This window comes from Oncorhynchus kisutch, unplaced genomic scaffold, assembly GCF_002021735.2.
Source record: "Oncorhynchus kisutch isolate 150728-3 unplaced genomic scaffold, Okis_V2 scaffold3329, whole genome shotgun sequence".
Lineage (NCBI taxonomy): Eukaryota > Metazoa > Chordata > Actinopteri > Salmoniformes > Salmonidae > Oncorhynchus > Oncorhynchus kisutch.
In genome coordinates, this window is record NW_022265274.1 from 1 (window position 1) to 15,685 (window position 15,685).

The 15,685-nt window shown below is 44.0% G+C and overlaps 1 protein-coding gene and 2 long non-coding RNA genes across 3 annotated transcripts; 2 read left to right on the forward strand and 1 right to left on the reverse strand.

Annotated features, from left to right (window-relative positions):
- The first annotated feature begins 11 nt into the window (after nucleotides 1-11).
- LOC116371491 (uncharacterized) lies at nucleotides 12-1,309 on the forward strand. The gene is made up of 3 exons (XM_031820388.1): nucleotides 12-251; nucleotides 394-878; nucleotides 987-1,309. Exons 1-3 carry the CDS (start codon nucleotides 181-183, stop codon nucleotides 1,307-1,309), a joined length of 879 nt encoding a protein of 292 aa, XP_031676248.1. The 5' UTR covers nucleotides 12-180.
- Nucleotides 1,310-8,018: 6,709 nt separating this feature from the next.
- On the forward strand, nucleotides 8,019-8,424 carry LOC116371493 (uncharacterized). Its single transcript, XR_004208953.1, has 3 exons — nucleotides 8,019-8,082; nucleotides 8,168-8,248; nucleotides 8,375-8,424. It is a non-coding gene; the product is annotated as an uncharacterized LOC116371493 (long non-coding RNA).
- A 6,289-nt stretch (nucleotides 8,425-14,713) lies between these two features.
- On the reverse strand, nucleotides 14,714-15,209 carry LOC116371492 (uncharacterized). The gene is made up of 3 exons (XR_004208952.1): nucleotides 15,109-15,209; nucleotides 14,917-15,015; nucleotides 14,714-14,794 (listed from the first exon to the last, which is right to left on the reverse strand). It is a non-coding gene; the product is annotated as an uncharacterized LOC116371492 (long non-coding RNA).
- Nucleotides 15,210-15,685: the final 476 nt, after the last annotated feature.

The following is a 15,685-nucleotide window of genomic DNA, read 5'->3' on the forward strand; positions in this document are numbered from 1 at the left end:
AGGAAACGACCTCGCTCGGCTGGTAAGAGAATGAGAGTTAGAGACAAACTACAAGTTAGTGAGCTCTTTACTAGCCTTTCAACAACGAGTTAGCACAGCAGAATAGATCTGTTGTGAAATTACACCAATGGGACTTCCTGTTTCATACTGCAGGCCTGGGAAGTAAACACTTGCCTAAAAATGATGAACATAGAGCACGAGGCTTTCTGCAAGCTCCGCCGCTCCATGCACCCCACCTCCCCAGCTGACATGTGAGTTCCATGTACTGCCCTGCATATGACTTGATCCATTTATCTACACATCTGGAACTACGCAGAAACAGACTAAGACAGTGTTCTAAGTGAGTACATTGCACATCGTTTACCTTTGTTTTCTCCTTATTGTTGATTTCAGCGATCCGAAGGTCCACAGCATCGTGGAGAAAGCTGTGAGAAGCATTCTGGGCGAGCAGTCCAATGAGCCCCGTAGCAACCTGCTCAGCCCATCTCAGGTGGTGGTGGAGGTGGTGCCCAGGCTCCTCCTGGCCCTGTGGCTTCAGCCAGAGGAAGGCCATTCAGAGCACCCAATCCTAATAAGCGGGATGGCCGTGGGCATGGTGGCGGCCGTAGTGGAGAAGCTCTCCTGCATGTTAAAGGACCCTTCCCCTCACATCCCTTTCTCCCGGGCTGCTGCTTTTGACTCTGTGCGGTCGATCCTCGGGAGAATCAGTCAGTCCTTCTCCACCGATGACCTGCAGAGCCCTTTTTATATCAGCTCTGTCTGTGGCTTTGTGGCTGACGAGGTGCAGAGCTGCTTCCAGCCCCCTGCAGCCACCCTACCAGTCCCCCCTGTGCTCACGGTGGCCGTTTCCACCACACTACCAGCTGGCATCCAAGCAGGTGAGTAGAAATGATAGAGAACACTCTGACAGATGCCTGTTCTGATGACATCTTGGTGCCTTGTAGTAGTAGAGCTCATCAGGATTGTTGTTGTCACCCATAATACAGACCCGGCTTCTTCCCACCTGGAGGTTGAGGACATCACCCCTAAGAAAGAGGCAGATCCGGCTTCTTCCCACCTGGGGGTTGTGGACATCACCACTAACACAGAGGCAGATCCGGGTTCTTCCCACCTGGAGGTTCAAGACATCACCACTAACACAGAGGCAGATCCTGCTTCTTCCAACCTGAATGTGGTGGACATCACCCCTAATACAGAGGCAGCGCCCATCTCTTCCCTCTTGGAGGTTGTGGACGTCACACCTGAAGAAAGGACTCTCACGATGGCCGTCTTCGTCACTCTGCCAGCTGACATCCAAGCAGGTGAGTAACACTTAGAGAGCACTCTGACAGGTGCCGTTTGTCATGACATCTTAGTAGAACCTTTCAACTGGCCAGTGTTTAGAAGCTACGGTTTGCATTAGTTTACATTCTGATCCTCTTTTTTCCCTTTCCAGAGGATGTTGCTGTGGTCATTCCGGATGTCACCCCACACGTCACCAAGGATGTGACACTGGATGTTCCATGCAGAGCTAGGAAAGGGGCAGTCTGGCGATTATTTTGCAGGCTTTGGAGGGCAGTGTGCTGCTGCGCCTGCCACAAGGAAGAGGAGGAACAATATTAATTATTCATCACACCTGCAGAAAAGGGATTGAACCATAGACCATTAAATTATTCACATTATAATTGAACTCAATTCTGCTTTTCTTCTGTTTACTACTTAATTTCTTAACTTTTCTATAATATTTCACTTTGCAAGTATGGATTAGGTTGTGTAAATAAGTGGGACACATCCCAATGTTGATGCTTTGAATAATTTACTTTGTACATTTAAAAAAAACATGTCTTATTTGCCAACAAAAATGGAGGGCGCTCAACCAACGTTGAGTTGAGGTGCATCCAAATATTTGAATCATCATAGAAAAGGAAAAAGCCCAACTCTTGCTCACTATAAAAAATGCATTGTTTTATTCAAGCAAGGTTAAAAGATTAACGTTTCGGCCTAGTCTTTGACGATATGGAAGTTCTATTTGCCCAGTAAAAGGGTGACCCAGACTCACCCTGGTTCTTGGGGGTTGAAGACAGTGAAAAATGGTCATTAAGTAAATGGGACTTTTCAATTCTTGAATAAAAATCTTTAATGAACAAGAATTTAAATACAATTGACTTGAGGATCAGAGCAGGCAGGCTGACTGGCTAGCCCTGTGCCTCTACCTCTGTGCGGTTCATCTCAACCAAGAGGTTGTGTGGGTTGTCTTTCTCTCTGTGGGTGTGAATCACTATGAGCTCTCCCTCTGCCTGCCATTTGGCTGATCAGAAGCCTTCTGCTCTTTCTTACTCACATGAACAGGAGGAATGGCCTCTGGGGTAACCTCCTCCTCTATCTAATGCCTCTTCCACCTCCTCTTTCTGACTGTGTTCGACTGAGGTCACTTGTTCTCTCTCACTGGGTGTTGGATAGTTCCTCCTCCTCTGTGTCTTTGTGATGGTGGAGGGAGTTATCCTGTTCCGGCTCCCTCTAAGGGTGTGCACCGTAATCTCTTTCGGTGTGTTGAGGGGTTCAGTGGTTTTGGAGGGAGTCTGAAGTTCGATCTCTAGAGATGAGTGTGGGGTCTGTCAAATCAAATGTATTTTTATACGCTGATATCTCAAAGTGCTGTACAGAAATCCAGCCTAAAACCCCAAACAGCAAGCAATGCTAGGAAAAACTCCCTAGAAAGGCCAAAACCTAGAAAGAAACCTAGAGAGGAACCAGGCTATGAGGGGTGGCCAGTCCTCCTCTAGCTGAGCCGGGTGGAAATTATAACAGAACATGGCCAAGATGTTCAAATGTTCATAAATGACCAGCATGGTCAAATAATAATAGTCACAGTAGTTGTCGGGGGTGCAGCAAGTCAGCACCTCAGGAGTAAATGTCAGTTGGCTTTTCATAGCCGATTATTAAGAGTATCTCTACCATCCTGCTGTCTCTAGAGAGTTGAAAACAGCAGGTCTGGGACAGGTAGGACGTCCGGTGAACAGGTCAGGGTTCCATAGCCACAGGCAAAACAGCTGAAACTGGAGAAGCAGCACGGCCAGGTGGACTGGGGACAGCAAGGAGTCATCATGCCAGGTAGTACTGAGGGATGGTCCTAGGGCTCAGGTCCTCCGAGACAGAGAAAGAAAGAGAGAATTAGAGAGAGCATACTTAAATTCACACAGGACACCGGATAAGACAGGAGAAGTACTCCAGATATAACAAACTGACCCTAGCCCCCCGACACATAAACTACTGCAGCATAAATACTGGAGGCTGAGACAGGAGGGGTCAGGAGACACTGTGGCCCCATGCGATGATACCCCCGGACAGGGCCAAACAGGAATGATATAACCCCACCCACTTTGCCAAAGCACAGACCCACATCACTAGAGGGATATCTTCAACCACCAACTTACTGAGACAAGGCCGAGTATAACCCACAAAGATCTCCGCCACGGCACAACCCAAGGGGGGGCGCCAACCCAGACAGGAAGATCTCATCGGTGACTCAACCCACTCAAGTGACGCACCCCTCCTAGGGACGGCATGAAAGAGCACCAGTATGCCAGTGACTCAGCCCCTGTAATAGGGTTAGAGGCAGAGAATCCCAGTGGAAAGAGGGGAACCGGCCAGGCAGAGACACCAAGGGCGGTGCGGTTCGTTGCTCCAGAGCCTTTCCGTTCACCTTCACACTCCTGGGCCAGACTACACTTAATCATATGACCCACTGAAGAGATGAGTCTTCAGTAAAGACTAAAAGGTTAAGACCGAGTCTGCTTCTCTCACATGGGTAGGCAGACCATTCCATAAAAATTGAGCTCTATAGGAGAAAGCCCTGCCTCCAGCTGTTTGCTTAGAAATTCTAGGGACAATTAGGAGGCCCGTGTCTTGTGACCGTAGCATACGGGTAGGTATGTACGGCAGGACCAAATCAGAGAGATAGGTAGGAGCAAGCCCATGCAATGCTTTGTAGGTTAGCAGTAAAACCTTGAAATCAGCCCATAGTGGTGTCCCCATCCCTCCTAAGGAAGGAGCCACTGAGACATGTGATGAGGCCAAGGAAGATCACACACTTGCAAGGACCGGAATAGGACACATCACAACACTGCTGCTCATTCATATTCAAACACACCTCAGAGTACGGACACAAAAGGGACGCCCCCCCCCCCCCCCCCCCCCCCCCCACACACACACACATGAACTACCTGTACATATCAGAATCATACATTCGACAGCCACCTCTTCCCCCACATGTATTGATCCCCACCTCAAACATGTTGAGTCAATTCCAGATGCTGGAATGGTGCTGGAATGCAGGTTGCAGTAGGGCCTAGTATGTAATGATGTGATACATGTGTACCCCATATCCTGTGTTTGTGTTGATGTTTTTTTATTTTATTTAAACAGGGAGTCACACTGAGATTAAACATCAATTTTACCACAGTGCACTGTAAAAGCTGTAAAAGTTGTAGTCATATTGAACAATACCAGAGAGAACCTTCTCTACATAGGAATTGCATACCATATTTTTTTCCATACATCAAAATAATACTTTATTGTCAATCAGCCATTACTAACTTAGATAAGGCCTCAACAAGGCCCCAGTTAATGGTTGAAAATAACTAATTTCAGTGCCAATGAGTTACACTGAGTGTATAAAACATTAAGAACACCTGCTCTTTCCATGACATATGCTGACCAGGTGAATCCAGGTTAACACTATAATCCCTTATGGATGTTACTAGTTAAATCCACTTAAATCAGTATAGATAAAGAGGAGGGGAAAGGTTTAAAAAATATATTGTAAAAGCTTGAGACAATTGAGACATGGATTGTATGTGTGCCATTCAGAGGGTGAATGGGCAAGACAAAATATTTAAGTGCCTTTCAACAGGTTATGGTAGTAGGTGCCAGTGGTACCAGTTTGTGTCAAGAACTGCAACGCTGCTGTTTTTTTTACGCTCAACAGTTTCCTGTGTGTATCAAGAATGGTCCACCACTCAAAACACATAACTGTGGGAAGCATTGGAGTCAACATGGGCCAGCATCCCTGTGAATGTGTTGTACACTCAGTACATTAATAGTATTGGTACGTGTTCTTGCCATAACCTGTAAAGCTGGAGCAGCCTGCGAGGCAGGGGGAGGTGTAGGTGATGCCGGTGTCTGAACACTCAGGGTCCCACTCCCCAGCCAAGCAGTAGCAGTCTCTGTTACACTCTGACAACAGGCTGCCATCGTACACCAGGGGACCTGGGGACAGAGAAAATTGCTGGTAATAATGATGTTTAAATAATTGTTGCTGAACTATCATTGACACAGGCACAGTGACAAAACAGCCAGGAATCCGGGCTCAGTAACAACCATACTGTATATTCCCACAAGAGGGAGCCCCGGCACAAGCCCATGTGTGTTTTGGTCAAACTCTCCCTCATATTCCACTGATCAAAACTTTTGTTTTTATCAACCCACCAACCAACCAACCAATCAGATGTCATATTTACCCGTTGTAGGACACGGTCAGACCAGCCACCTGAACGTTGTCACACTTAGTGCCAGACTGCAGAGGGAGGAGGAGGTAGGCCATGAAGGAGGTGACGAAAGACACCTGGGCTCCAGACACAACGCCAAGCTTATACCTCTTCATCAGTAGGCCTCCCAGGAATATCCCCACTGCACCCACAGGCAGGTTCAACTCACCTGGAAAAGTTATCCTCACACGTCTTTAGTGCTACCAGTGTGCTGGAGTTTCATTTCCAATCATGTTCAACAAACCTACAGGGGATGGGAGAGAACAAAAAAAGTGCCATTCAACATCATTGCTGACAGGAGGGAACATTTCAGTTGGAGCATGTCCAGGTTTCTATGGCTTCGTTGAGACAGGCAGCCGATTTCAGTCATTGTTTTGAGTAATTGTTGTAACTTTAATGTGTTCATGTTTAAGTTAATTCATTGAGCTGTAATTAAAGATATTTCTTTACAGTTATTTACATATGTAATTGTATTGGTTAGTATTGAATTACGCTTTTGACTGCAAGTTCCAGAATGCCTTGCGACAGGAATGAGAGTGAGAACGCGCAAGTTATGTGCTGGTGCAAAGTGATTAGGCTGACCTTTCCGCTAGCATCTTACCTGCATTGCTCTGTAGAATCTAAAGTTCTTAAATGTAACGTGAACAAGTAATATTACTAAAAGAAGCGTTCATATCCACCCCGACGTCCCGAGTCATTACTTTGAAGACAGTTATTCTAAAGTAATTGCTCTTTTGACCAATCAGATATGCTCTGAAAAAGAGCTGATGCGAAAATATCTAACGTGATAATTTCCCATCATTATTCAACAGTCTAATGGGTCTCCAGTTGTCTATATAAGAGTATCCTTATTAAGTTTGGGAATCAAAGTAATTACACCTTGTTTTAAGGAAGCCGGAAACTCCCCATTTTCTATTGATTCGTGAAACATAGCAAGAATGAAAGGAATCAATTTATCATTGAATGCTTTATAAAACTCGCTTATTAAACCATCATTTCCAGGGGACCTATTGTCCTTAAGGCTTTTAACTACAGTCTTTTATCTCAATTTCAGATAAACTCATCATCACAAAAATCCCTGAAATCATTATCTCATCTTAGCAATGTTTGCACACACGTCATGCTCTTATCAACTGAGCTACGAAGGAGCACGTCGACGCTCGCTAGAATGATGACAAGCAATTTGAAGGGATTCTAAAGGGAATCAGAATTCCAAACTAATTTCTATGGCAACACAGTTGTCAATTTTGTAAACAATCATTTTCGAACGTGTGTTGCCAAGAGACATCTAACCGACGTTCTATGGAACGTTTCTGCTGCGGAAAACAACCATTTGCTGCTGACAACAAACTTGTTTGATTTTTGAGACCTGAGAACAATCGACTGGAAAATGCCTGGGTGCTTTTCAAGACTGGCGGGAGAGAGTGCGTGGACGTCGGCGGCCTACTGCGTCGACAGGTTGTTCAAATTAATTTGTGGCTTGTTTTTCTTGTCTTTTTCTGTTTTGCAGGGTTCGTGATCGTCGACAGGTGGACAGCGACTTCGAAGAGGGTATGTGGAGTTTACAACTCTTATTTTACTACATTTAACAATGTCATTTAATTTGCGAAATGTTGTGTATTTCTATCATTCAGACTTGGCAAAAATGCTTGTGCTCGAGATGTTGTAGCTTGCTAGCTAACATGAACTTAGTAACTGTGCTAAGCAATCAACTTTTGCTACCTAGCTAATATTAGCAATCTTGCCTATTTTTTTAATGTCCTAACAATAGTTTATTTTATATTCCAACGTTCCTCATTTTAGAAACAACTGTCCTGGATGAGGTCCAGTTGGATGTGCCATTGGATGATGTGCCAGATGTTCCACAGCTGCCAGTCCTCCCTTGATGTCCAGAATGCTGCTATCATCCTTGAGGATGTGCCAGATGTGCAGACTATCCTGAGGTACAATTTTCTGAAAGTTTTGGGTTTTATGTTTGAAAAATATCCCAGATATTCAAGTTGTGTCTCTTTAACATGAAACAAATCTCTTGTCTGCTTTCTGCTTAGGAGGCCACTGGCATTTGGCAGTTGATTCCGATTAGGTTCAGCCCCAGTACTGGGGGCCTGTTGTGATCAGGGTAAGAGACACCCCCCACACACACACACAGTCACATCACTGTTACAATGTTTACTGTTTCCAACCATGAATGTATTGTAATGTGCAGAACAATGCCGGTCCGGTGGTTAAAGCTTGGAGAACTTTCCAGTTCATCGGCCCCATCATCACCTACATGCGTGGGGATCCCAGGTATGTGTCTTTGTAACAACCTAATCATAATCTATATTGTCAGTCATTTGATCTTGATGGAAATGTGTCACAGCAATTGCCGAAGTGGTTTTGTTGATGTTGTCTTGTTGTTTATCTCAACAGCAGGTGGTGGTGAGGATGCACCACGTGAGTAGGGTGAGAGGCCTGGAGACTCAACTGGTGTGGCCATCTCCAAGGAGACAGCCGGCTTAGTCCTGAGGGCATCCCCTACTGTGCCACCAAAGTGCAGTCCATCACTTGGATCCAGGTAAGATGTAAATACTACTGAAACAGTAGTAGATTAGGCTTTTCTTCACTTATTCCATTTGGAATATGTATTCTCTCTTTGTCAGCGTGTGGCTGGCAGGGTGACCCACTATGCGTCTCACCTCCGCCACGAGACGTCTGTGGACGTGACGCTTGGCTGCTACCAGGTAAATAAACGATTTCCTATGTATATAGACTAGACATTACTGGGCATTTTTGCATTCGATTTGGTGTGTTTTCTAATAACGTGTGTGTGTGTGTGGTAAACCGGTGTGCTGTGTGTGTTTGAGCAGCAGACTGATGTCTCAGTGGTGTACGCCACTCTCCACATGGGGCTGGACGGGCTTCTCTCCTCTTCAGCGTGGTCGGAGGCTGCCTCCTTCTCTACTCCCACCACTCAGCAGTTCACTGACCCAGAGCCTGAGGGCCACAACTGCTATGAGGTCAGACGTTACACACACATACTATTGACTAGGAGCATTAAGATCCTTCCATTGACCGATTGTTTGTTATGTCATTGCACTGGTCACTGATTTTGAATGCTTGTTTTGTTGTCGTAGGGCTGGGAGGAGGACCTGCTGCCTGAGGAGAGGGAGGTTCCTCTGCTAAAGTGAGTTCCTCTAAATGTCTGTGTAGTCTGAGCTTGTCAAATGCTGAAGGATAGTGGTCATAATGCTGTTATCCCCCATTGACTCTAATGGTTGACCTGCTTCATTCCCTCCCTTTCACAGCCTCTACCTTACCACCAAGAGAGTGGAGGACATCGCCCTGAGGCTCGTCTCCTTGCGCCAGGCCTTCACTGTGAGTGGACCCACTGTTCTTTTAGTCTCTGTGACTTCTTGTTCTGTCTCCAAGAGGAAGAGGTCTCACCCTAACTCTTCCCTCTTCCCTAGACCCTGCTTGGTTCCACCCTGAGCAGGAACCATCTGTTTGTGGCGGGAAAGGTCCTCCTGGGCGGCCTTGTTCAGGCCAACCACATGGTAACTCACTAACTCCTTCTCTTTCAAGGGAAAGAGAGCGTCCCTGAGGGGAAATGTGTTCTGTTCACTAAGATGCTCTTTTCTTTGTCATAGGACGAGGCCAAATTCATCCGTACCTATAATGACTTTGTGGACTACCTGAGTGACCCCTCCAAGCGGAATGACATTGAGAGGGAGCTGGCTGAGGCAAAGGTGAGTTCATTAACTCTTTCAAGTCTCACTGAGTTCTTCCACATGCATGTCTTTTATACATCACAGTAGCTGATCTATATGAAATCATTCCTATTTTCTCCAAACGTGTTTCTTGTCCTAGATCCATCATGTGAACATGATAGATGTCCTCTTTGAGCTGGTGCTGTTTGGGATGATGACAGCTCAGAAGTCCCTGATGGTGGTAAGTAGCATCTCACTGGAACATGTTTTGATATCGCTCTATTAGCAGTTTCACTTAAATTCCTCATCTCTTCTCTCCTCTTTTCTCCTCCTTTGTTTCCTTTAGCACCCTGGTGGGTTCGTGGAGCGTCTGTATGCTCTCCTGTACTCCTTCCTGCCCACTGCTGCCAACATGGAGCCAGAGGCTGATAGAATCCTACTGCTGCTCAATGTAAGAGTCAAGAGGTTACTTCCTGTTTACTTCCATATTCTTAGTGTACTTCCTTTTGACTTCCTTATTCATGGTTAACCAGGTTTCAATGCCATTTTAGGGGGAGTATTTCTAATTGTCTCTCTCCTCTTGATAAGCTAGTACCTCAGAGCCATTTTCTATGTGTTGTGTGGTGTTCTCTTCAGGGCGGACTGATGGCTCTGCTAGATGACATGTTTGGCCAGCAGCTGGCCTGGTACTTTAACCCAGAGTCTCTGGTCACTGAGCTCTCCAGCCTCCTGGAGTACCACTTGGAGAACCTCATGGCCAGCATGTAGTCCTACTGCAGGGACCATACTCCTTTCTCCTTCTCTCTCTCTTTTGAAGGAATTGAGGACTTGAAGTGCTTTGTTGAACCCTGATTAGTTAACACGCATTAATTTAATGTATTCTCTTGTTTTCTCTCCCCACAGGATTATTGTGACACTTTGCCTCCCAACAGGGCTGTAGACACCAATGAACTACATTACTTTGCACTGAATTTGACATTTTAAAATAAAATAAGTTGTAGTTCAAAAACATTTTTGTTTCTGTCTTTTCATCTATTTGATTTATGACCATTTCCTCTTCCTGGAGGTATAATGCATATATTAGAATATTACATGAACAATGATGCTTTATTATCTGCATATGGAAATAAAAACATGTTTAGATGATTTACAGATACTATAGGCCCACACTTTATATGGTTTGTACAGTGGTTTTGTGATACTGGGCGGCAGGGTAGCCTAGTGGTTAGAGTGTTGGACTAGTAACCGGAAGGTTTGCATGTTCAAACCCCCGAGCTGACAGGTACACATCTGTAGTCTGCCCCTGAACAGGCGTTAACCCACTGTTCCTTGGCCATCATTGAAAATAAGAATTTATTCTTAACTGACTTGACTAGTTAAATAAAAAAAATACTGTACTATTTAAAAACATGTAGGATGACATACACTGAGTCCACAATAGACCTAGGAACATCTTCCTAATATTGAGTTGCACACTCTTTTCCCCTCAGAACAGCCTAATTTCCTCTGGGCATGGACTCGACAAGCTGCCCTAAGCGTTCCACAAGGATGCTGGCCCATGTTGTGTCAAGTTGGCTGGACGTCCTTTGGGTGGTGGAACCATTCTTGAGACACATGGAAACTGTTGAGCATGAAAAAAAACAGCAGTGTTGAAGTGCTTGACACACTTAACCCGGTGCGCCTGGCACCTACTACCATACCCCGTTTCAAAGACAGTTAAATCTTTTCTCTTGCTGAATCACCCTCTGAATGACACACACAATCCGTGTCTCAATTCTCTCAAGTTTTAAAATATTTCTTTAACTCCCCTTCATCTACACTGATTGAAGTAGATTCAACAAGTGACATCAATAAGGGTCATAGCTTTAACTTGGTCAGTCTATGTCATGGAAAGAGCAGGTGTCCTCAATGTTTTGTATTATCAGTGTGTGTAGTAACCTGGTACAGTATGAAGTATACCACTAGAGGGATAATTGCTTGTTGAATGTACTTCTCACTATCCCTACATTAACAGTCTGCCATTGTAGACTCCGGTAACTTGGGTATCTTTGTTTATTTATATTTGCCATTAATGTCTGAACCATTTACCATCTTTCCCACTGAAACCAGTAAATCAGACTGTTAAACAGCCACCACTAACATTGATTGGCTGCTGCCAACACACTGACTCAACTCCAGCCACTTTAATAATGGGAATTGATGGAAAATATATCACTAGCCACTTTAAACAATGCTACTTAATATAATGTTTACATACCCTACATTATTCATCTCATATGTATATGTATATACTGTACTCTATATCATCTACTGCATCTTTATGTAATACATGTATCACTAGCCACTTTAACTATGCCACTTTGTTACATACCCTACATTACTCATCTCATATATATATATATATATACTGTACTCGATACCATCTACTGCATCTTGCCTATGCCGTTCTTACCATCACTCATTCATATATCTTTATGTACACATTCTTATCCCTTTACACTTGTGTGTATAAGGTAGTAGTTTTGGAATTGTTAGGTTAGATTACTCATTGGTTATTACTGCATTGTCGGAACTAGAAGCACAAGCATTTCGTTACACACGCATTAACATCTGCTAACCATGTGTATGTGACAAATACATTTGATTTGATTTGTAGTGTTCATGTGTGAGAGGGTGTAGTAGTGCATACTGACCATTAGTTGGATCATAGTGTGGGTGGTGGAGTTTATGCAGGAACACAGAGGGTAGAGGCATTCTACATCACAGTAGAAGGCAGAGTAACCCGTAGGAGCCAATACTCAGTCATAATGGAGAGAAATACCATAGAAATCAAAAGACAAGATGAATGACTAGAATAGACTCTTTCAATGAGAATACATGATAAAGAATGCAAAGAACATAGTCTAGTCATTCATCTTGTCTTTTGATTTCTATGGTATTTCTCTCCATTATGACTGAGTATTGGCCTACGGGTTACTCTGCCTTCTACTGTGATGTAGAATGCCTCTACCCTCTGTGTTCCTGCATAAACTCCACCACCCACACTATGATCCAACTAATGGTCAGTATGCACTACTACACCCTCTACACATGAACACTAACAAATCAAATCAAATGTATTTGTCACATACACATGGTTAGCAGATGTTAATGCGTGTGTAACGAAATGCTTGTGCTTCTAGTTCGACAATGCAGTAATAACCAATGAGTAATCTAACCTAACAATTCCAAAACTACTACCTTATACACACAAGTGTAAAGGGATAAGAATGTGTACATAAAGATATATGAATGAGTGATGGTACAGAACGGCATAGGCAAGATGCAGTAGATGGTATCGAGTACAGTATATATATATATATATGAGATGAGTAATGTAGGTATGTAAACAAAGTGGCATAGTTTAAAGTGGCTAGTGATACATGTATTACATAAAGATGCAGTAGATGATATAGAGTACAGTATATACATATACATATGAGATGAATAATGTAGGGTATGTAAACATTATATTAAGTAGCATTGTTTAAAGTGGCTAGTGATATATTTTCCATCAATTCCCATTATTAAAGTGGCTGGAGTTGAGTCAGTGTGTTGGCAGCAGCCAATCAATGTTAGTGGTGGCTGTTTAACAGTCTGATTTACTGGTTTCAGTGGGAAAGATGGTAAATGGTTCAGACATTAATGGCAAATATAAATAAACAAAGATACCCAAGTTACCGGAGTCTACAATGGCAGACTGTTAATGTAGGGATAGTGAGAAGTAACATTCAACAAGCAATTATCCCCTCTAGTGGTATACTTCATACTGTACCAGGTTACTACACACACTGATAATACAAAACATTGAGGACACCTGCTCTTTCCATGACATAGACTGACCAAGTTAAAGCTATGACCCCTTATTGATGTCACTTGTTGAATCTACTTCAATCAGTGTAGATGAAGGGGAGTTAAAGAAATATTTTAAACCTTGAGAGAATTGAGACACGGATTGTGTGTGTCATTCAGAGGGTGATTCAGCAAGAGAAGATTTAACTGTCTTTGAACGGGGTATGGTAGTAGGTGCCAGGCACACCGGGTTAAGTGTGTCAAGAACTGCAACACTGCTGCTTTTTTTCATGCTCAACAGTTTCCCATGTGTCTCAAGAATGGTCCACCACCCAAGGACGTCCAGCCAACTTGACCATGGGCCAGCACCTTGTGGAACGCTTAGGGCAGCTTGTCGAGTCCATGTTCGAGGAAATTAGGCTGTTCTGAGGGGAAAAGAGTGTGCAACTCAATATTAGGAAGATGTTCCTAGTCTATTGTGGACTCAGTGTATGTCATCCTACATGTTTTTAAATAGTACAGTATTTTTTTAATTAACTAGGCAAGTCAGTTAAGAACAATTCTTATTTTCAATGATGGCCAAGGAACAGTGGGTTAACTGCCTGTTCAGGGGCAGAACTACAGATGTGTACCTTGTCAGCTCGGGGGTTTGAACATGCAACCTTCCGGTTACTAGTCCAACACTCTAACACTAGGCTACCCTGCCGCCCCAGTATCACAAACCACTGTACAAAACCATATAAAGTGTGGGCCTGTAGTATCTGTCAATCAACTAAACGTTGTTTTTTATTTCCATATGCAGATAATAAAGCATCATTGTTCATGTAATATTCTAATATATGCATTATACCTCCAGGAAGAGGAAATGGTCATAAAATCAAATAGATGAAAAGACAGAAACAAAAATGTTTTTGAACTACAACTTATTTTATTTTACAATGTCAAGTTCAGTGCAAAGTAATGTAGTGCATTGGTGTCTAGATCCCTGTTGGGTGGCAAGTGTCACAAGAATCCTGTGGGGAGAGAAAACAAGAGAATACATTAAATTAATGGGTGTTAACTAATCAGGTTCAACAAAGCACTTCAAGTCCTCAATTCCTTCAAAAGAGAGAGAGAAGGAGAAAGGAGTATGGTCCCTGCAGTAGGACTACATGCTGGCCATGAGTTCTCCAAGTGGTACTCCAGGAGGGTGGAGAGCTCAGTGACCAGAGACTCTGGGTTAAAGTACCAGGCCAGCTGCTGGCCAAACATGTCATCTAGCAGAGCCATCAGTCCACCCTGAAGAGAACACCACACAACACATAGAAAATGGATCTGAGTTACTAGCTTATCAAGAGGAGAGAGACAATTAGAAATACTCCCCTAAAATGGCATTGAAACCTGGTTAACATGAATAAGGAAGTCAAAAGGAAGTACACTAAGAATATGGAAGTAAACAGGAAGTAACCTCTTGACTCTTACATTGAGCAGCAGTAGGTATCTATCAGCCTCGGCTCCATGTTGGCAGCAGTGGGCAGGAAGGAGTACAGAGAGAGCGTACAGACGCTCCACGAACCACCAGGGTGCTAAAGAAACAAAGGAGGAGAAAAGAGAATAGAAGAGATGAGGATTTAAGTGAAACTGCTAATAGAGCGATATCAAAACATGTTCCAGTGAGATGCTACTTACCACCATCAGGGACTTCTGAGCTGTCATCATCCTAAACAGCACCAGCTCAAAGAGGACATCTATCATGTTCACATGATGGATCTAGGACAAGAAAACACGTTTGGAGAAAATAGGAATGATTTCATATAGATCAGCTACTGTGATGTATAAAAGACATGCATGTGGAAGAACTCAGTGAGACTTGAAAGAGTTAATGAACTCACCTTTGCCTCAGCCAGCTCCCTCGCAATGTCATTCCGCTTGGAGGGGTCACTCAGGTAGTCCACAAAGTCATTATAGGTACGGATGAATTTGGCCTCGTCCTATGACAAAGAAAAGAGCATCTTAGTGAACAGAACACATTTCCCCTCAGGGACGCTCTCTTTCCCTTGAAAGAGAATGAGTTAGTGAGTTACCATGTGGTTGGCCTGAACAAGGCCGCCCAGGAGGACCTTTCCCGCCACAAACAGATGGTTCCTGCTCAGGGTGGAACCAAGCAGGGTCTAGGGAAGAGGGAAGAGTTAGAGTGAGACCTCTTCCTCTTGGAGACAGAACAAGAAGTCATAGAGACAAAAAGAACAGTGGGTCCACTCACAGTGAAGCCTGGCGCAAGGAGACGAGCCTCAGGGCGATGTCCTCCACTCTCTTGGTGGTAAGGTGGAGGCTGTGAAAGGGAGGGAATGAAGCATGTCAACCATTAGAGTCAATGGGGGATAACAGCATTATGACCACTATCTTCAGCATTTGACAAGCTCAGACTACACAGACATTTAGAGGAACTCACTTTAGCAGAGGAACCTCCCTCTCCTCAGGCAGCAGGTCCTCCTCCCAGCCCTACGACAACAAACAAGCATTCAAAATCAGTGACCAGTGCAATGACATAACAAACAATCGGTCAATGGAAGGATCTTAATGCTCCTAGTCAATAGTATGTGTGTGTAACGTCTGACCTCATAGCAGTTGTGGCCCTCAGGCTCTGGTCAGTGAACTGCT